Source organism: Setaria italica, chromosome VI (genome assembly GCF_000263155.2).
Source record: "Setaria italica strain Yugu1 chromosome VI, Setaria_italica_v2.0, whole genome shotgun sequence".
Classification (NCBI taxonomy): domain Eukaryota; kingdom Viridiplantae; phylum Streptophyta; class Magnoliopsida; order Poales; family Poaceae; genus Setaria; species Setaria italica.
In genome coordinates this window covers 33,881,575-33,902,206 of record NC_028455.1, presented here as the reverse complement: position 1 = coordinate 33,902,206, position 20,632 = coordinate 33,881,575, and the positions used below count along the sequence as shown (strand labels likewise).

Below are 20,632 nucleotides of genomic sequence, written 5' to 3'. Positions count from 1 at the left end.
GCAAAGCTCCCGGGCTTGTCATGCCGATTGAGGTAAGTGGTTGCCCCGGAAACCATCTTTGTGCCCCCAATTATTCCAGCGCGACGACGTTCGGGGGTGTGTCAATGTGGGGCGGTCCCGGTTTCTTTTGAGCATGCAAGGCAGAAAGCAAGCAGCTCCACCACCCCTGCAAGGGGCTTGCACTTTGCACACTACTGGTAGTGCATCTGTCTTTCCACGCACGCCGCAGGTAAAAAAGAGCAAAAAAAAGCCCTCAGCATTAGCAAGGTCCCCGCCGTGTAGTTAAACAGCCAGCTTATTACGCAGCACTAATCTATACATGGTCCCTGAATCATCTTGAGGGTATATTCCCTCATAGGGATGTCCCCATCCCACCTGTCTCCAAACCAAACACGGGATGAAGTGGGATCGTCCCGTCCCGTCCCACTTCGTCCCTCGAACCAAACGCACCCTAACAGTCCGGAAGTCTCGGACGAAGCTCAAAGCTCGGCAAACAAATGCTGTACGAAAAACACTTTCGCATTATTTCAAAAAAGAAAAATTGAGATCTGTCACGGTAAATTTGGACTTCGTCGAGGGTATAGGGTGGATGCAAATGCAATGCAAACTTGATGAGTCGGCGCGGTGCTTATGTCTTGTGTGGGATAAAAAAGTAGCCGTGGTTGCTTGTATGATTGGCGATTCTACCATGTTTCGCCCGGTCCAACACACAGAGTTCCGAAATTTTGCAAACATTACGTTGAATCCTGCTTTCAAACGGAGCTACGAGTTTGCCAGCAGTAGTTGTTTTTACTGACTCATTTAGCGGTTTTTCAGGAACACAGTAGGGATAGAAGCACCAATTGGCATTTGGCAATCACATAGACATGGAACGGATGCCTACATTTGAGTTCAGATAGCGCAATGCCCACAGTAACAGATGATGCATTTACGCAGCTCTACTGTCAAACCGACAACCACCAAGGCACCAACTAACAGCGGCATGCCAATATCACCTGGCAGTATCTTCTCGGTAGCACAACTGCACGGGATGGCATTTTTGAGTTCACAGTGAAAGCAAACAGCAGAAACATGCTCTATGTGAACTGGTTGCCAGATACAGGAATGAAAATCAAATTCTGCAATATAAGAGCAACAAAAGAAAGCCACTTTCCTTCAAGATAACAGAACCGGTACCAGAAGGGGGGAAAAGAAAGGACCGTATAACATTGAACCGTGGAAGAAATTCTACATTCACCTGACCAACCAATACCAAGTAGTGGAACGAAATGATTATACAGTCAACTATAACGGATATATCTCGCACCGATATTAACACCGCGGGGGGTCACACCTGAACACTCTCAAACCGACGATCAACAAATTCCCGATTGGATGTAACAAAGGACCAACCATAAGCATGTACAGCAAAAAAAAAAAGGTGATCTGGATGGAAAATCGCATTCTCGTTGCATCTACTAAGTCCTTGTGCTAGCAACCCACAGCCACGCCTTCTTTTGGAGCAGAAGTGACACCAGCAGGGGCACCCTCTTTTGGAGTAGTAGAGGTGACACGGAGGATGGCTTGGGCGCTTAAGGCAGAAAGCTTGGACTGGCAGAAAGCCTCCCATGATTCAGCATCTGGTGAGGCAGAAGGTTCGCCAACACACACCGGGGGGAGACAGGCCTGGGATTTCTCGTAGAGCACCTGTAGTTCCAGTGCCAGGTTGCGAGCAGCCTCCCTTGATTCCGGAAGCTGGTCACTAAGTTGGGTAGCTGCAATCTGGATGAGCTTATCCATTCCGTACTCTTTGATTCCCTCCACATCCTGCACAAAAGGAAAGCATTATTGTTGTAAAACAACAAGAGTAACGATGTATCCCTCACATGCGGAAGAACCAATATTTGTTGGTGCATGCAGATCTTAAAGTACACAAACTGATGTATTCAACCTCCATTTACTGTTGCCCTATTAAAGATGACAGCAAAATACAGGTTAAGGCGTGAAGCTATTTTAAACATACAACCTACAGCTAAATATGCACCTTCCATCTTCATATTCTCAGTCATTTCAAATCTCTAACACATTGACAAGCTAATTATTTGGCTCACCCAGCTCCACTTTATGACACAGGAGGTTCAATGCTCATAGCATACATCGAAGAATCAAAGTATATCTGAAAATGATCTGGAATATATTGGACTCTAACCAGGCTCACGAGTGGAGAAGACAAGTACGCAAGGACACTAAATTATTACTATCTACCTGATTGACCACTTGGGACATCAGATAAGCAAACTCAAATCTTCATAAAATAACGTTTTTCCTATCTTAAGTTTCTTTACACTAAAATTGGGGCTACAGAAGCTGCAACTATAAAGAAATTTTGGGGCAAGGAGTTTCACTTACAAGGCGAGGTACACTCTTGCTGAAACACACTGATGCTTTTGCTCGAATCCGTGGATTCCTGTTCTTGAGGTAGGGCTGCATTCTCGGTAACAGTACTGAAGGGGAGATCCAACTTGTCAACGATATAAGAGCTGCCTCAGCCGCTTCACAGACAAAGCGTTTATCTTGTGACGCTTTTAGAAACAATTGCACTAGCTGTGAACATCGACGGAAAACATGTTTTCAGAGACTTTGTAGTTGATAGAGGAAACTATAAATAGCACATCCGAATAGCAATACACACCAGTGGATCAATTGAATCAACAATTAGGTCACCATAGGCCTTAAAGATGTCAGCACAAGTCATTAGTGCTGTTTTGCAGACAGCACTTCTTGGATTCTTCACAGATTTCACAATAAGAGGAACTAGAGGCTCCCTGCATTTCAAATAGTTCATAAATCAAAAGGAGATGCCATGCAATACTATATCACTGGGCTGACTAGCATTGAATAAGTGGTTCCAGTCTACCAGATGATATCATAAGGATTGTTCCAAAGGGGACACATTTCTAGTGCAGATGATGTGGGGTGGGGGACTTACAGCAGCTCCTGCAATCTTTCCTTGTGATATATTGCCAATTGACGAACGTTGTTGAGTGCTTCACATGTCATAACCCAGTCCTTTGAATCCAACCTTTTAACTAAGGTCTGTTCAAAATAATAGAAATGATAATAACTTAGCTTTGACTAGAATTAAAAAAAAAGGGGGGGAAGAAGTCAATCTGTCCAACAAAATAACATAAATAAGCGGGCAGAGCCATACACTGAGAGTTGCATCAGCATCTGGGAGATCTACTAGATTCTCAGAATCAATGTACTCTACGTCTGCATTTCCAGCCTCATTTCCATTAGTCACAGCATCAGGGCAAGCAGACGGAGCATTTTCTTCCTTGTTGGCACATTTGCTGCCATTCAACACAGGCTTGCTGATGCAGGATTTCATAGACCTGTCTTTTCCGTTCTCCAGGTCCGCTGGCTGAGAAATATTGAGATCTTTCAAAGCGCTCGCTGACATATTCACACGCTGCACGGATTATTGACAGAAAAAGGCACTTAAGAACAAACACAACCAAAATTCAGTCCCCTCCTAACAGGTATGGATGAAAATAGTTAACGGAGTATTTCTGGTGATTCATTGGAGTATTATCCATAAATAGACAGTACAGAGTGTAGACAAACCATTCCATGCAACAATCAAGTATAACAAAATGGAAGCTAGTACTTAATAGTTCCACCAGATCAATCATCATCAGAAGCTAGTCAGTCACAAAAGCATACCCAATGACACAGATGATAATCCAAAGCCACAATGTGGATCTCGGTCAGCTCTCACTACACTGAATTCCACAAGTAGCAGATCTCTCCCAAGGCTTAGGCCAGAACAACTTAAGTTACAGCGACTCTAACACAGTCAAGTCTCAAGTGATCCGCAAAAATGTTTGGAAAATTTAACAGTAACAGCACCTTGGATAGAAACTACACGCGCCACACAAATCCGCAAGTAAATGAATGGAGTGAGAGCGGAATTGGATTTGATTGCCCACGGACGCAGCCAGGTGGGAGTCCCCACAGCCCCGACCACTACCAGTACAAGCAGAGTACGCTGCGAAGCGAGACGCGTCTCCACTCTAGTCGCGGGTGAGGTGACTCCTCAGTCCTCATGCTTGCTGTGACCCGTCGACGGCGACTAGGTCGCCGGCGACGAGGCGAGCCCTCACTCCCGCAGCTCTCCACTTCCACCCCCTAGATCCACTGCGGGACACCCACGCGATTCCGGCGCCGGCAATCCCCAACCGGGACCACCACCCGACGAATTCACACGCGAAACCGGGGCTCGCAGCCCAGATCCGCGTTGGCGGTGAATGCCGCGTGGGCGCGGGACGCGAGATCGCGACGAGCAATTGGGGGACGGGACGAGAGGGGAGGGGATGGGAGGGTTACCTGGGACGGGAGCGCAGCGGCGGCGGCGGAGAAGGAGGGCGGCGGGCGGAGCGGCGGCGTCTGCCGTCTCTGGGCTTGGGCTGCTGCGACTGAACGGGGGTGGCGTCGAGTTATACTGCTGCCTGCCTGCCGCGGAGACGGTGTCCTGTTGCTGTTGCTGCGCTCTGGACTTGGTCTGCCGGAATTGCATCCAGGACCCTGTGCAATTGGGATATCACCTTTGTTCCTGCTGTGTGTGTCACTCACATGACCACATGTTATGTTTGCGCATGCACAGGTGCATTGGAACAGTATCTCCGTGTCAGCTAGCATGTGTCATGTGCTACCCCTCACTTTGTTCTCTGAGCATGTGTGAGGTAGAAGAAACAAGTGAAACATCTTGAAAATCATCAGCATCTATAAAATCAATCCAACTAGAAAAGTTCATGGATATCCGATGTTATCGATGCTCCATCGTCACTCGTCAGCTAAGTCTTGTTGATGAACATTTACCTTGTCGTGGAGGAGAAATCAAACAGAATTCATCGAAGAACATCTTGTGACCTACTCCCTCTCTTTCAGCCCTAAGGGAATGGGGTCCCCGAGAAGGCACTTACAAGTGGGACCCGTGAGGTTTCCACCACGTAAAGCCTAGTGGAGGAGATGGACCCTGCGAATCCGAAACCCAGGAAGGGCCTCGGAAATACCACCTCCACATTATGGGACCCACTGAAGGCCCACACAAAGGGAGCGGTACACTGAGGAGGCCTCCTGAGAAGCTGCCCGGAAAAATTTGCTTCCAAGCTAAGCAAAGCAATGGCGCATCCTGACGAAAGAAAAGCGCGCAGTCGAGGTAGGCCGTCAGCCGGCGCCCCGTCCCCGTAAAAACACTATCATTACATTTGATGAGACGTGCCTGGATGCCTCGGGGACCGACGGCCTCAGCCGTCTCGTCCAATAGACGCGAGCGCCGCCCTCATGTCAAGAGCTCCCGGCTGCCCTCCGCTAGAAGGGTGGGCCACTAGGCGGACCTGGGAGGCTGCAAAGGCCTCCGGGAGCTCTGCTAGGAGGTGGGGCCACCTTGCAGACCTGGAAGAGGAGAAGGCCTCCCAAGAGGGATCCCGGGAGCTAGGTTCATCGCCCGTTGACCCGTGATAGTGGGTTCGGACTGAGAGAAGTAACGATTACCAAAGTAAGATGGTAAAATATGAAGATTGATATACAGAGGACTTGGATGGGGTGCTCTGGTGCCATGCGTACCAAGGCAAGAAGGCGTAAGGGCAGGTGGATGACGCGTTAGAAGAATTGTAGTAAGGAGGACGGCCATTGGGCCGCCGTGTTCACACGCACAATGTAAAAGGATGGATTGGGATGCAAGGCTCGCCCCAACCAGTCTCCCTTTAGGCCTGGTCTATAAAAGACCGACTCTCGTACAAGCAAGACAGACAGCTCTGGCAACACAACATATAGGACATAAGGTGTTACGCTTCCGAGCGGCCTGAACTTTCCAAAAAACTCTCTTAGCAAAATCATATACTAACTCCCCTAAATACCTCTTGAATTCCTACGTATTCCTCCGGATACCGCTCTTGGTGCTGGACCACCGTCACCTCCCGTTCCAAATTATAAATCATTTTGACATTTCTAAATTCATAAATTTTGCTACACATATAGATATACACTATATTTAGATACACGCTAATAGTTATGAATACAAAATGACCGTGGGACGGAGGGAGTACATTACTATTCAGTGTTTGAGACAGCTCCGCGGGAGTCCAAGACCAACAGTGCTACCTTCAGCAAATTACTAGGTCTTTCCTCTACCATCTACATGTGTAGTGTTCTGCAAAATTGTGATTATGTACAGGGCCTGAGCGCAAACACTACATTGGATTCCAAAAATAATTCTGGCAATAATTAGGGGGATCCCCTTCCGTTTGAGGTGGCCGTCTATTGGGGCGCTGGCTCAGTTTGGAAAATCGGAGAACTCGGGGGGAGTGATTAATGGGGGGCGCGGCGGTTGCGGGTTGGTACAAGTCCACCCGGAGAACGACCCCTCTGCTCGCACCAAGGCAGAGGCCACGTGGCAGCCAAGTGGAGACGACGGAGTGGGCCCGCGTCGCGGTGAGCTCACTACTTCCACGACCCGGGCGGAGGAAATGAGGTGCCGTCTGCCGGCCGGCCGTTTGGACGCCGGCGGCGAGTCACGGTCGCCGGCCGGTATGCTGGCGGCGGCCTGCTGGCTAACGAGTTGGTAATTCAGCCCGGCTCAGTCGCATACAACTTTCGGCCCAGCCCGTCTAACACGGTCGCTGCATTCGCTCTGCATGGGCCGCTTCGGCCCAAACGTGACCGCGAAAACCCTAATCCACAGAATGGACGGGTAAAAGCCCACCAAGCCTCCATCACGCCGAATCCAACGATCCAGACGCGCCCACGTGGCTCCGGAGCCGCTCTTATAAAGGCACCGCCCGGCTTCAAAGCTACCGCCGCCGCCACCACTCGCCTCTTCCTCCCCGCCGCCGCCGCTCCGCTCGCTCGCAGCAGCCGCCGGCAAAATGGTACGCGCCTCTCTTTAGTTTGGTTCCCTCACCTGCTCTTGTTGCCACCCCCTTGCTGTGATCAGCAATGGAATTTCTAGCCATCTCGTGATACTTTTAAGGCTGCCATGGATCTTGATCCTAATTATCCTCGAATTGAATCTTGCAGGCTCCGAAGAGAGGAGGCAAGGCGCCTGTTCCCGCCAAGAAGAAGACAGTAAGCCACTGATTCGTGCAATCTATTGTGCTTATTTTGATTTGATTTGCTGATGGGGTTTGGTCGGTGCAGGTGGTGACGAACCCGCTCTTCGAGAAGAGGCCGAAGCAGTTCGGGATCGGCGGTGCGCTGCCGCCCAAGAAGGACCTCCACCGCTTCGTCAAGTGGCCCAAGGTTGTGCGCATCCAGCGCCAGCGCCGCATCCTCAAGCAGCGCCTCAAGGTGCCCCCGGCGCTCAACCAGTTCACCCGTACCCTCGACAAGAACCTTGGTATGTTTCTCGTCCCGTCCATTGCAGCTTTTCCAGTTAGGTGCTAGAAGAAAGGTTGGCTTTGCTGAGACGTTAAATATTAATGCCTTGAGTAGCACTGCAAGGGCTTTGCAGTCTGCGATTTGATAGGTTAGTGTATGAGCACTATACTGGGTATTGATTGGGACTGCATCCTTCTAACAGTAGGATATGGATTCCTATAAAAAAGTAGGATATGAATTGGTTGTATCTTAGCTGAATATGAACAGTATAGAGAATCGGTAAAAGTTCATGTTCACATATCTGCTGAACCTCAATAGTGTTTAATTATACTGTGTATGAAGGGTTCAAAAGAACTTTTCTTCATCTAAGATTATCAAATGTTCAATTCAGAGTAGCTACCTGCAGTCAAACCCTTTGAACTCTAGAAATATGTTAAAGTAATATGAGTTATTTGTATCATGATGAAACATGAATGGGTCAGAGAATAGATTATTGTTTTGTCATGTTTGCGTGACCTCAATAGTGTTTCATTATCTTAGGTAGGGTTTGGACTAACTCTTGTTCATCTAAAGTTCTTTCAATTCTGACATTTGGCTGTAAAAGTAGACAGATTTTCCAAACAGGACAGTACTATGTTGTGTCATTGAAAATATTTGAAATTCTGATAGTCAAAGTTTGATTGCTTATGTACTGCAAATATTTCTGAAAATGTGTATGGGTACAGTCAATTTCGAACGTATCTGTTGTCCGACTGCTAATAATTACATGTGGTTGAAGTTTGTGGTCATCACATGTTTAGGTGAATCCTTGTGAGTCACTTGCAAACCAGTCTTTCTTCAAATTTTTTCTGCTTGCTTCCTGTCACAATGCAATCCATACTGATATAGGCTTGCCTGATGCCATTATAACATTTTTTAAACAATTGATATGATAGACATTATCAATCAATCATCATCTCTTAGCTGGATTTTATTCAAGCTAAAAATTACTTTAGATCCATCGGTACTTTTGCATTAGTTATAACTTGCTTTCTCTCTGATTTTCCATTTCAGCAACAAACTTGTTCAAGATGCTTCTTAAGTACCGCCCCGAGGACAAAGCTGCCAAGAAGGAGAGGCTTTTGAAGAGGGCCCAGGCTGAAACTGAAGGGAAAACTGTTGAGGCGAAGAAACCAATTGTTGTGAAGTATGGCCTTAACCATGTGACTTACCTCATTGAGCAGGTATGCACACCCATTTGGTTCTTCCAGTGATAGCAGAGTTTTGCATTTGGCCACAAAGTTATGTTTCTTACTTATTCCTTTTTGCAGAGCAAGGCCCAGCTGGTTGTCATAGCTCATGATGTTGATCCGATTGAGCTGGTTGTGTGGCTCCCAGCCCTCTGCAGGAAAATGGAGGTTCCATACTGCATTGTCAAGGGAAAAGCACGCCTTGGATCGGTATTAACCCTACCACCTTTCTTTTGCTTGTTAAATGTTGAAGGGGTCTGAAAAAAATGGAAGCTCATAGTAATTCTGCTGTAGATCGTTCACAAGAAGACCGCATCTGTTCTCTGCCTGACCACTGTTAAGAATGAGGACAAACTTGAGTTCAGCAAGATCCTGGAGGCTATTAAGGTTGGATGCTATGAGTATGCTTTTCTGAATGTTCTAATTTTGTGCTATTGCCTTGTGTACTGACTGGACCTTGATTCACTCCCAGGCAAACTTCAACGACAAGTTTGATGAGGTCAGGAAGAAGTGGGGTGGTGGTATCATGGGCTCCAAATCGCAGGCGAAAACCAAGGCCAGGGAAAAGCTGCTCGCCAAGGAGGCTGCTCAGCGGATGACCTAAATCCCGTCCTGTTATATTTATCTTGTACTTCTCCCGATCGTGTGCAATCATATTGTGGTTGTCTGATCTGGTTTTGAGAGTTTTGCTCCTGAGACGTGCTAGAAAGAAAACCTTGTAAGAATTCAAAGTTTTTGTTCAGCGCTGGTTAGTTAATATGACTCCAACTTCTATATCAGTAACGAATCTCTCGCTTATATTTATGCGCATTACTGCAGAGTTCATGTTAGCATGACGTACAGGCTCTGTTATAATGGAAAACATCATGTTCGCCTGAACATGTGCCATTGGCGGCATTATTCACATAGGCCTTCATAGAACGTGCTAAATTTCTGCTAACTTGTAACTGTATTGCTAATTCCCAGTACCTCATGGATTCCTCGTTAAATGGCCTCATGAAATGGCTAAATTTCTGCTAACCTGTAATTGTATTGCTAATTCACAATAATGCTGGTAATGACATGTGACTTCCTGTGCAAATGTACAATGCAGCATCCACGCCCTTCTGCTTCATTATTCCCTAACCTACGTCAGATTTGTATGTACAAACCACAAAGCACTGCCCGGTCGTGTAACTAATCAGAATCCTTGGATTATGAATAGGACCTGATCAGCCTGAGACCCTGGAACGAGCCCTTCAGCAGGCTGCCCAGGACGGACACCGCGCCGCCCTCGGCCACGGGCGGGCCGCGGCCACCGCCGCCGCGCTTCACCCGCAGCACGGCGTGCCCGAGCTGCTCGCCCACCGCGTCCACGGTCCGGCCGTCGACGGGGTTGCCGTACGCGTCCGACACGTAGAACGTGTCCTCCGCCCTGCCGTCCCTGGTCGCGATCGCCGCGCGGATGATGGACAGGCTATTCTCCCGGAACACGCGCGTGATCTCCGACAGCAGGCCCACCCTGTCCTCCGTCCTCACCTCCAGCTCCAATCCCTGCTCAACCAATTGCCAACAATGGTGTCACTTGCCATGGCGAGGAACGCATAGGAGGGTGTGAGTGTTCGTACGTCGGAAGCTCGCCGCTCGACGGCGGCCTCGAGGCACCGGACGAGGCGGGTCCGCTCGGCGTCGGAGCGCACCGGGTACCCGTCGACGTGCCGTATGTAGTACTCCTGCAACCACGCCGGGGAGACGATGAGCTGCCGGTGAACATTCTTGTCGTGTCGACAATGGTTTTCTGTGAGAGGGGAAACGTACTTGGTAGGCCTCCTTGCTCCCTCTCTCGGCGTCGACGGTGCCGTGGAACACGACGTACTGCAGGTCGGTGAGCGCGCACAGCGTGTCGAACAGCAGCTTCGGCCGGTCCCGGCACTGCAGGATCACCACCGTGTACTGCCTCTCCGTGCAGTCCATCACGGCGACCTTGGGCCTCGCCTTGCCGCACCGGTCCTCGCCGTCGACAGCCTCCTCGCCGGCACTACCACCGGCACCGTCGTCGAGCATCAGCTTATGCAGGCGCCTCTCCGCGCGCGCCGCGCCCACGGACACGCCGCCTGTGCACGTGCTGCCGCCTCCTCTCCGGGCGGTGCCGTCGCCCTGCATCACGTTGCGGAGAAGCTCCTGCACCTTGGACAGCCGGCCCGCGTCGCGGATGGCGAGCCCGGTGGCCTCGTCGGTGATCTGGATCACCGCGGCGGCGCGCCTCTCGTGCGTCCACACCTCGGCCTTCACGATGTTGCAGCTCAGGGAGGCCAGCACGGCGCACACCTCCGACAGCAGGCCCGGCCGGTCAGTGCCGGTCAGCTCGATAGAGGTGGACTGATCCTCTGACGGCGCAGCTCCATCCTTTAGCCCGATTGCCGGCAACGCAAGGTAGTCTTCTGATTCTAGGCACTGCTGAAGATCAGCAAGGTCAGGCATCTTGAAGAGTTTACATCAGAGTTATTAATCAGTAAGTGCACGCTTACTTTCTGAATATGTTCAATGACCTCCCTATTCTGAAGCTTACTCCCGTCCTGATCAGTCACATTGAACACTGAACGCGACATGAACAAAGAAACCAAAAATTTTCATCATGACAAGTCAAACAACCAAACATATTCCTTGCAAGTTGCAAGTCAAATTCAGAAAAACTGGGAGGCTTTTAACTACTACTAGTACCATCCATGAACCAGTTGCCATCCGAAGAAATATACGCCTTCGTGATGACGAGGTTGAGATCGACAAGGACTTGGACTGCCTCCAGTAAAATGCCATGCTTCTTGACCCTATCAACCTGGCATGAAAGAAAAGGTCCATCACTTATTAATTGATATTTAGTACAAACTACAAAAGTTTTTCAGGCCACGAACGAGAAAGGTAGAGCGGTTAGCTAGATGTTGAAATGTAGTTAGCAGCATGGTCCTCCATGAAAGTGAAGTCCAATCTCACCCGGATGACGGTTGCGTTGTTGCACGAGTCATTGTCTATCACAACTCTGCAAGGAACAGCACAGTAGGCAATGAGGATTAGCAGCTTATTAGCAAACAGTCAGGTTTTGGAAGTTGATTAGAGGGGTGGTTTTATAGTAGTAATAAGTAAAGCATCTTGAAGAGGCCGCAAAGGAATCAAAGATTCCATATAGCCTTTGCCAAAAGGAGAGGGGGAATCTGAAAGGGCTCCTCTTGTCTTTGGACATCATGGCAGAGGTGGTAGGAATAAGGCAAGGAATAAAAGGCGATAAAGGCAGCCATGTACGGAGCAAGAGCAACATGATCTTTTTTTTTGAGGAATAATATGAAACTTAATTTGTTCCTAAAAAGGATGAAATGGAATTTTCATGAGGTTTTTGCGTTTACATGAACTACTTGGATACACAAGTCAGTCACTCAGTACACAATCTAATCCAGATTGGGTGACTGAATAATCCAGCAGAATGCAAAGAGTGACTGTGAATAGTAAACTGGAATCCTACGAGTGACTGAGGATTCGCATAGACGGATCCCATGAACAGAGCAGGGGGTATTAAAGTGCAAAGAAACATGTCAAAATCCCAAGCAGGCAGCGATTCAGATATCAGTAACTATTATTGATGAATGAACGATATAGACTGATCCAAATCCGTCCAGCTACAACTGTGATGCATCGCTTAACTCCTACAAAAATTTGCAGGAACTGACGCCGGAAAAATAAAGAGCAGAAGCGAACTTTGCGCTCACCAACGCCCACGCACGAACGACAATCAGCTATCTAAAACAGAACGGGGGGAGGCAGCAAAACTGTAAGCAAATCCAGACGGCGTAGTCCGAGGCTGGCAACGCCAACCTGCCAGGTAAGACTGCTACTGAACAAGTGATCGTACCTCGGTGGGTTCATCCTCCGGACCAACTTGGCGTACTCGTCGTCGTCCTCCTCCTCCGCCACCATCTCCACGCACCTAACCATGGCCGCAGAGCAGAACACGCCGCGCGCCTCCCTTGATAGAGTCGATACCCTGACCACCGCGAGGCTTCCAAGCCAACCACCCGCTTTATCTGCAGGTGAAGGCGAATAGCCGAGGACTTCGAGTCGTAGGGAAGAAGAGACCTCGCGAGAGGAGGAGGGGACAGCGGCGCGGGGGGAGGCCGGCGGCCGAGGAGAGGAGAGGACAGAGCGCGAGGGACACGGCGCGGGAGTAAAGGCAGTCTGCCGCCAAGTTGCCTTGGGGGAGTGACCGGCCTGCTGGTCGTCGTCGTCCTCCACGAGCCGCGGCTTATAGACGGGAGCCGCGGCAGGAGGATCTTTTCTGGATGCGTAGAAGTACTTTTTCTGAAATGACAATTTTGCAATGTTCGGGGCGTAAAATGGTTACATATTACTTCCTCCATTTTTATTCGAAAGCACACGTATATTAAGATTCAAACTTTACAATTTTTTACTAATATTTAACTATCATTTTTTATTTTTATAATGTAAATTTTATATGGTTCAATTTATAATCAAATATACTCACTACAATGATCATAATCTTATGATCATGAATAATATAATATAAGATAAATGGATAATCAAAGTGTATTTTGGAATTGGAAGACCGTGCCAAGCCGGTACCATACCTTATAAATAAAATAAAAATGAAGGGAGAAAAAGGTATGTGTGGGTGTGGCAAGAGTTCCATAGACGGTGCGACAAAACAACAGCGACGGAGATGATTAAATCTTGACGTGCACTTGCAGAGGCTGGCAATACTTTTTTTTAGAAAAATCACCAGTACAATGGTTAGCGATAAATGGGTCGGTGTAAGTCAAGGTCACTAGATTTTTCATTTTAACTGAAAGAAGATAGATAACCCACAGCGAAACATTTGCACGCACGACCGGTACGGTACAAGGCACAAGCCATCATGAGTTTGTCGCATCGTGTTGTGTATCCTCCGACGTGGCAGCACACTCCACGTTGTCCACAGGGCATGGCATGCCACCCTGGACCCCTTCTTCGTCGTTCGGCGGTCTCCGACGAGCCGCTCCGCGGGCGCCGCGCGCCACGTCACGGTCGGCACCAGCATTTCTCTCACATGGCGGCCGGTAGCCACTAGCCAGTAGGTGACCCGTTGCTGGCACCGTGACGTGGTGGGCCGCCGAGCCGAGCTCCTCGTGGGTGCGTCGGATGGATAAGGGAGGGCGCGGGGACAGCCGGTCAGGTAGGCGCGGAAGCGGGCCACGTCACGCGCCGGCTCATCCGGAATGGCGCGAGGGTACGGGGTTGGGCCACGTCACAGCACCGGTGGGGTCGGCTGGTCTAGTTTATCCGCTTTCAGTTGGCGACCGTAAGGAACTTTTCGGTTACTCTGTTCTTCACTACAGTGCCTACTATCTCTGAATCCACACGCATCAATCCAGGTACTGAGTTGTGACTTGCGATCAGATACCCTTTCTCGAACGAAACTGATGGTCAGAGATCAGTGCTTGCCTCCAAGGCTGGGCGGCTCACCTTGGCGGAGAGCGTGCTGACGGCGCAGGCCATCTACGCCATGTCCGCGCTACCGCTCCCCCTCTCCACCCTCGCCAAGCTGGATCGCCCCAGAAAGGGGTTCTTCTGGGCCGGCGCGCCCAAATATCTTGGACGACGAGGACTTGGCGACCCTGAACAAGAGTCTCCTGCTGCGCCATGTACACAATCGCTTCTCCGGCGAGAGTAATCCTTGGGCGGATTGGATCCGATTTTGGTACGACGGTGGCCGGGCGGAGGCGGACACGCCGTGCTGGAGTCACATCAAGAGCCTCGTCCCGCAGTACCGCAGCTTGACGGAGGTGGCGCTGGGGGACGGGGACACCACCTCCTTCTGGCACGATACTTGGACGTAGATGGGTCCCCTCAGCGACGTCCTGCCCGCCCTCTACTCCCATTGCACCGACGTCGACGTCACGGTGGCGGAAGTGGTGGACGCCGGCCGGGGGCATGACTCCTCACCTCCTGCAGCCGCGCTTCTCGACCGTTGCCCAGGCGGAACTGGGCCTCCTCGACAGCGCCATCGCCTCCGTCTCCCTTGCGCCGCGTCCAGAGAAGGGGTGGCTCCGAGGCCCCAGCTCCAGCGCCGCCCGAGCAGGCGACTTCTACGCCTTGCTCCGCACCCCTGTGGGCGACCCGCCGATGGCCGAACTCAACTGGGTTTGCTACGCCCCCAAGAAGGTCCGGTTCTTCTTCTGGATTCTTCGCCACGGCCGCACGCGCACGAGGGCGCTGCTTCACCGCCATGGCGCGCTTGACGCCCCCGACTGCCCCTTCACCGGAGACGGAGGAACACCTCTTCGCGGCTTGTCCCCGGCTGGACCTCTTCTGGGCACGACTCCTCCCCGGGCGTCCTTCTCCGCTGATGGCCCGGGACGCCATGGAGGCTGTCTGCGACCTCCTTGTCGACTTGCCACCGATCGCGGCCCACACCGCGGCGCTCGCGATCGCCTGGGTGCTCTGGAAGGCGAGGAACAAGATGATCTTCGACGCCGTCTGTCTCTCGACGGAGGACATTCTCCGCCAGCTGCTCAAGCATGTTTCCCCGTGGGCGTGTCGCGCCCCTAGACGCATCGACGTCGATCCCCTGCGCTCCTGGTGCCAATCTCTGTTGGATGTAAATTAGACCGTTCCTTGCTCTCTGCTCTCTCCTCCCCCCTGTATTCTCCCCAAGAGGCGCCGTGCTTGCCTCAAAATTGGGACACCGTTTGATGGAATGAAATGTTTCAGCCGTAGGTTGCTCAAAAAAAAAAAGAGATCAGTGCTTGCTACGGATTGAGATGAGTCAGAAAACGCAAGAGCTTTCATTTCTCAAGAATTTCACAGAACGATCCACGCAGGAACCTCATCAGATTTTCTGCACAAATTCGTGAGATGATGAAGGTTCATCAGCCCTCTGGATGGGGAAGACTCTGCAGCGCTTGAGTTTCTGCCTGCTGCCCGTCGAAGCTCTGCTCAGACGGCTTGACCGGTTCAGGGGGAAAGAAAAGGGAAGAGAAAGTGCAAGCCCGTAGCTGACGGCAAATCAGATCGTTGTGCTCTCGAGAATCACATGTCTTCCAGCTTGCTCGCGAATCCGAGAGAGAATTTCGCGACGGCAACGGCGGCAATGACCACTTGTTCTCGGACAGCGAGCTGCATTTACGAGATTCCATCGCGGGCAGCGCTGGTTGGGGGAATTTCTCCAAGTGCGGTAGCCTCTCAATCCCAATTCCCAAATATCTTGGACGACTAGGACGGACAATACAGGAGCGAGTTGCAACTGCAGAGGAAACCAGGAAATCTGAAACTGATCCCTGACAGCAACTCAAAGTCTGAAACACAAGCACGACGCCGGTCAGTGCAACTGTCCAAGTGTATGGGGTGTGCGGTGTACCCAACTGTGAATGATTGATGGGTAGCTAGGTGATGAACAACGACATCTCCACGGCGTTGAGCCGTTGACGAGGTGCTGCTGTATGCCCAACTTGGAAGTCTGAAGTGCGAGCCTTCGGATAGTGGCAATAACCTAGGCCAACACGAGAAACAGAATCGATCCTTGCTTGCAGGCATATTCAGCATGTGAAGGAGAACCGGAAATTGGAATAATCTAGTGGTAGGATGCAAAGACGACGAGCATTTCTTAGTGCATGCAAGTCGCGTAGCACTAGCTGCTCATCGTATTGGCTCCTTTTGCTCTGGAGTCTGGACTTGTGGAGGGAGGGAGCACCGGGCCGGGGGGCGGCCGGCGCCCTGAGTCCAGGGGGATTCAGATTCTCTTGCAGACTTGCAGTAGTGCTCTGTGTATCTCTGCATCTTTGGCGCATGATCACACTGCTATAGCCAATGGATGGAATCGTGTGCCTGCCATGCGATAATGGCCTGGGAATGTAAACTTTCCTTCTGTCGCTGCGCGGAACGTCAACTAGACAAGTTCACCTCTGAATACCTGACGACTGACGGCACCCGAAGTCGTCGTCGTTACGAGCTAGCTGAGGTCACTCAGAATGTCAGAATACAATCTCGCGTACTCATAGAGCTAACTGCGAGGGCCACAAGGCAGCATGGCAACGGTCGAGCTGAGTGAAGAAATTATACAAGATCATGTGTCAGTGTCACTCCTAGTGCTAACTGTGATGGCCACAAGGCAGCACGCCGGTGATGGCTGGCTAGTCGGCACCCAGCACGATCGACGCGGCTAGTGGCGCCGTGCTCGTGCTCGACGGTGGCGCTCCATTTCCATCACCCGGCGTCGATATCGATCTGCCGTCCGGTCCTGCGATCAGTCCGCATCGCCGAGCCTGACGGCGACGCTGAAACATCCATCCATGCCGCTCCGCCGTGGGTGCCAAAGACTCGAAGGCACTGAGATATTCCATTCAGGCTTTCAGGATTGCATCGTGTCGCAGCTGCATTGCATTTCGACGCCGGCTACAACTAAGATTCTCCGGGGACGTGGTATCTGATTAAGGCCCCACGAGATGGGAGCGGATGGAACAGAACATGTTCGCTTTTGTTCTTGACGTCTCTCAGCAGATTCTGTCAACCACTATCAGGATTGTTCTTGTTTCGAACATATATAGAAGATTGAAGCCCAACACCAGATAAAAAATGAGGATCTTGTAGCACAAAAAAAGGCCGGAATGGAAGCCCATAAAGAATTGGAGAGCCCAGCACCAGATGTCCGAAACATTGGATTGGATAGAAACGGGACCAGCCAGCCGAATCCCGTAGCCATAATTGGCAAGATCTTTGCGACGCCTTCCGTGACCGAAAATCTCGTCGCGCGTCGCCTAGCCAATCAAAGGGATTTCGGCCTTTTGCACACGCCAAGAGTAGTAGAGTTGGACCCCCTCTGTCTCTTCCTCGCTACACCCATACAACTTGGACGTACCTTGTCTGGTCCAACCTCCTCAAACCTCAGCCAAAAAAAATCTGAAAAGAAAGAAATCCAACTACTTAGGAAAATGTCTGCTATATTAGATCATCAAATAGTGTTTTACATATCGTACGCTCTGCGAGTGCTACTTAAACTTTTTTTCATGCTACGGGATTCCTAAATTGTCGCTGAAATGCTAGACAAAGTGGATAAGTGATTTTCTTTTTAGAAGTAATTTGGATTTTTTTAATAGGTGATTATTTTTTAGGAGAATTTTTTTAGGAGGAGTAGTAGTTGTTGGGACTTGGGACCGAGAAAATTTCGGACAGCGCGGCTGGCCCGTCCGTCCGGACTAGCGCGGCATGGTAGGCCCATCGAGATCTCGGATGGAGCCCACAGGTTTCGTCAAGTGGATGGGCCAAGCGGGCCAACCCCCCAACTCGACGTGACCCAAAAGTGTCTGGCCCGTGTTGGCCCAAAAGTGTGAGGCTCACAACCATTCCTTTTTTTCCTTCCAAGGGCACGAGGACTCGAGGAGCCTCGCCAGCCGAACACCAACGTGACTAGCTTCGTGGTGAAGCATCGCCGGTTACTCGTCTATTCCCTAAAGCGTGAGCCCTTTTCTGCTGACTGCTGGCTGGCTCACCAGAGAGAGGGAGAGAGAGAGAGAGGTCTTTGGCCCTAATGGCCTCATCTACCTCATCTGATCCGATTCTCACCTTGTGTGCAGCTGAAGCGATCGATGCCAGTGGAGGCAGCGGACAGATGAACAGAGGCCGACGATAAACCCACGTGTGTTTAATCTCTCGCTCTGAAAACATGTCGCCCGGGGGTCGATGTGGAACCCAACAAAGTTAAAGGGCGAGCTATTTGGTCCCTAACCTACAACTTGAACGACTGCTAGCTGCAGTGTACTGCATTTTGCGTGGTGGATAGCAACCTTCTGTCCAATTGAAAAAAAACTAGCAAAAATGTGGGCTCTCATTTCTTGCAAAATAAAACAATCAGTTGGCCCAAAAATGAGTGCGTAGAATTTTTTTTGCTTCTTTTTTTGGATGGAAAAAGTTCATTTTACTCTCTAAGAAAAATTTAGGCTCAATTTACTCCCCCGAACTATTTCAATTGGCCCAATGTACCCCTAATGAGTTTTTTCTTTTTTGTTTCTTCATGTATGATAAGTTCAAAATTTTGTGAGGAGGCACCGAACAGGATGCCTTATGTTAAGAAATTGTACTAATAATTTTTCATGGTTATTTTCGTAGGTTAGTAATATTTAATACGAAATTGATCTTAGATATACAGATCGGTATGAAAAATAATCATGAGAAATTTCTAAAATATTTTTCTAATGTAGGGAATCAACTGACAAAACTTGAAATTAAAACTCAACTTGTATGCGAAGAAAAAAAAGAAAAATCAATTTATGTGGTAGATTGTACCAAGTGAAATAGTTCGTGGGAGTAAAATGAACTTAGATTTTGTTTGAGGTTAAGCGGATAAGGTGGATTGGTGAGGAGAATAAAATGAACATTTCCTTTTGGGATCGGGAGTGATTCTACATTTTTCACCTTGCTGCATGTGACAGCAATAGTGAAAGCTCACAACACTCGCTGGGCGATCGACGCCAACAGAGAAAAGTTGCGCAACAACTTGTGACCGGCCCGGCCCGGCCGGACGGCCACCTTTTCCGGTCTGGAAGAAGCAGCTGCGGCTGTCGGCGGCGGCTCATAGCAAATCACATGCCGCCCGGCCGGACTCGGCATCGGCAACGGAGGAGGGGAGGGACCATGCAATGCAACGCGCTCGCTCGCATCGGTCCCGTTGCCCCGTGCATGCAAACGATAGGCAATGGGCCAATGGCAGAGGGTCGTCGTCCCGAGGGGCGGAAAAGGGAGGCGGCCGGAATTCCTTTCCTAGAGCCAGCAGCCAACCACCGGTGCCTAGAGCGCCTGGCAGAGCTGATGATGCCTTGAGCGGTGTGTGCGTGTGGTCTTGCTGTTTTGTTTCTAGCTGTGGTTCGTTGGGAACCGGTCTTCGTCCGTTCTGTTGCCCGTCGCCTCGAGATCAGTTTCCTTTGGCTCATGTCTCGTAACAGTCTCTTGATTGACCGGCCGGCGTGCAGGTGCAGCGCCAGAGGAGGAGGAGGAGGAGGAACAGTCAGTCATGTGCCGCTGCTGTGCCTCCAATGAAACGGTTTGTTTGTTCGAATTTCGAAAACTTTGTTAGGTTACGTCCTGATGAGTGATGATAACAATCTCTGGAAGATAGAGTATTGTATGAAGTGTGTGTCGACTGGGCATCCGTCCGTCACTGCGGACTCTCTGCGTTTGTCAATACGCATTTGTACTGGACCTGCAGGGCAGTTGCGCAACTGTCAAAGAGGGAGGGGGAGGTCAGGGGGCGTACAACTTGGAAGGAATTCGTTGGCAGGCTTTTTCACCGATGCCGGATGGCACATGCTCGTGCTCAGGCAGCTCAGCTAGTCGGTTTGCCTGTGTTCAACAATCCGTTCCATGCGATACGGTCCGTGACCGGAATCGATTCTCCGACGTGCTTTGCAATTTCGCAATTGCAACGACCAGGTGCAGTGCAGAGCAGCACGCCAGCACCTAGTCAAGCATGCAGCATTATCTTGGTCTCTCGCCATCGGATCATGGGGATTGGACGCGACCTGCCTGACGGATCCGCGGCAGTATTACCTTATTCTAACGGGTCGCCTCAACTGGCAGATCGAGGAGAGGACTGACTAATCTTTGAGTCTTTGACGGGGAAAAGAAGTGGTGCGATGCGATGGAGCCGGCATGTCACGGCCGTGCGGTCACGTGACGGTCACATGGTCTCAGCTTTCGGCTTTTCCCTCGTAGTACCCTGACTCCCTGGCATCTCCACAACATATCAAGCCTTCACGTTGGAGCTGAGCACTGCCATTTGAGCTTTCAAACCTAATGCAGTAGAACTACTCAAACGACAAAACTAAGGGGGTGTTTGGGAACGCCCTGTTAAAGTTTAACACCTGTCACATCGGATGTTTGGATACTAATTAGGAGTATTAAACATAGACTAATTAAAAAAGTAATTGCACAGATGGAGTATAATTCGCGAGACGAATCTACTAAACCTAATTAGTCCATGATTTGACAATATGGTGCTACAGTAACCATTTGCTAATGATGGATTAATT

The 20,632-nt window shown here is 50.2% G+C and overlaps 3 protein-coding genes across 4 annotated transcripts; 1 reads left to right on the top strand and 2 right to left on the bottom strand.

Moving 5' to 3' along the window:
- Nucleotides 1-1,178: 1,178 nt before the first annotated feature.
- LOC101767774 lies at nucleotides 1,179-4,516 on the bottom strand. Its single transcript, XM_004973958.4, has 6 exons — nucleotides 4,369-4,516; nucleotides 3,191-3,451; nucleotides 2,969-3,075; nucleotides 2,672-2,804; nucleotides 2,389-2,583; nucleotides 1,179-1,806 (listed from the first exon to the last, which is right to left on the bottom strand). Exons 2-6 carry the CDS (start codon nucleotides 3,440-3,442, stop codon nucleotides 1,471-1,473), a joined length of 1,023 nt encoding a protein of 340 aa, XP_004974015.1. The 5' UTR covers nucleotides 3,443-3,451; nucleotides 4,369-4,516; the 3' UTR covers nucleotides 1,179-1,470.
- A 2,263-nt stretch (nucleotides 4,517-6,779) lies between these two features.
- LOC101767373 (60S ribosomal protein L7a-1) lies at nucleotides 6,780-9,392 on the top strand. The gene is made up of 7 exons (XM_004973957.3): nucleotides 6,780-6,911; nucleotides 7,060-7,107; nucleotides 7,180-7,378; nucleotides 8,413-8,582; nucleotides 8,670-8,798; nucleotides 8,883-8,975; nucleotides 9,061-9,392. Exons 1-7 carry the CDS (start codon nucleotides 6,909-6,911, stop codon nucleotides 9,190-9,192), a joined length of 774 nt encoding a protein of 257 aa, XP_004974014.1. The 5' UTR covers nucleotides 6,780-6,908; the 3' UTR covers nucleotides 9,193-9,392.
- A 173-nt stretch (nucleotides 9,393-9,565) lies between these two features.
- LOC101766693 (ACT domain-containing protein ACR6) lies at nucleotides 9,566-12,857 on the bottom strand. 2 transcript variants are annotated; one of them, XM_004973955.2, is made up of 7 exons: nucleotides 12,469-12,857; nucleotides 11,559-11,604; nucleotides 11,289-11,403; nucleotides 11,096-11,163; nucleotides 10,386-11,024; nucleotides 10,196-10,300; nucleotides 9,566-10,121 (listed from the first exon to the last, which is right to left on the bottom strand). In XM_004973955.2, the coding sequence occupies exons 1-7, from the start codon at nucleotides 12,549-12,551 to the stop codon at nucleotides 9,783-9,785; spliced, it is 1,395 nt and encodes a 464-aa protein (XP_004974012.1). In that variant the 5' UTR covers nucleotides 12,552-12,857; the 3' UTR covers nucleotides 9,566-9,782. The 2 variants fall into 2 exon arrangements, with proteins under 2 accessions (XP_004974012.1, XP_004974013.1); XM_004973956.2 differs by having other exon boundaries at nucleotides 10,386-11,021.
- Nucleotides 12,858-20,632: the final 7,775 nt, after the last annotated feature.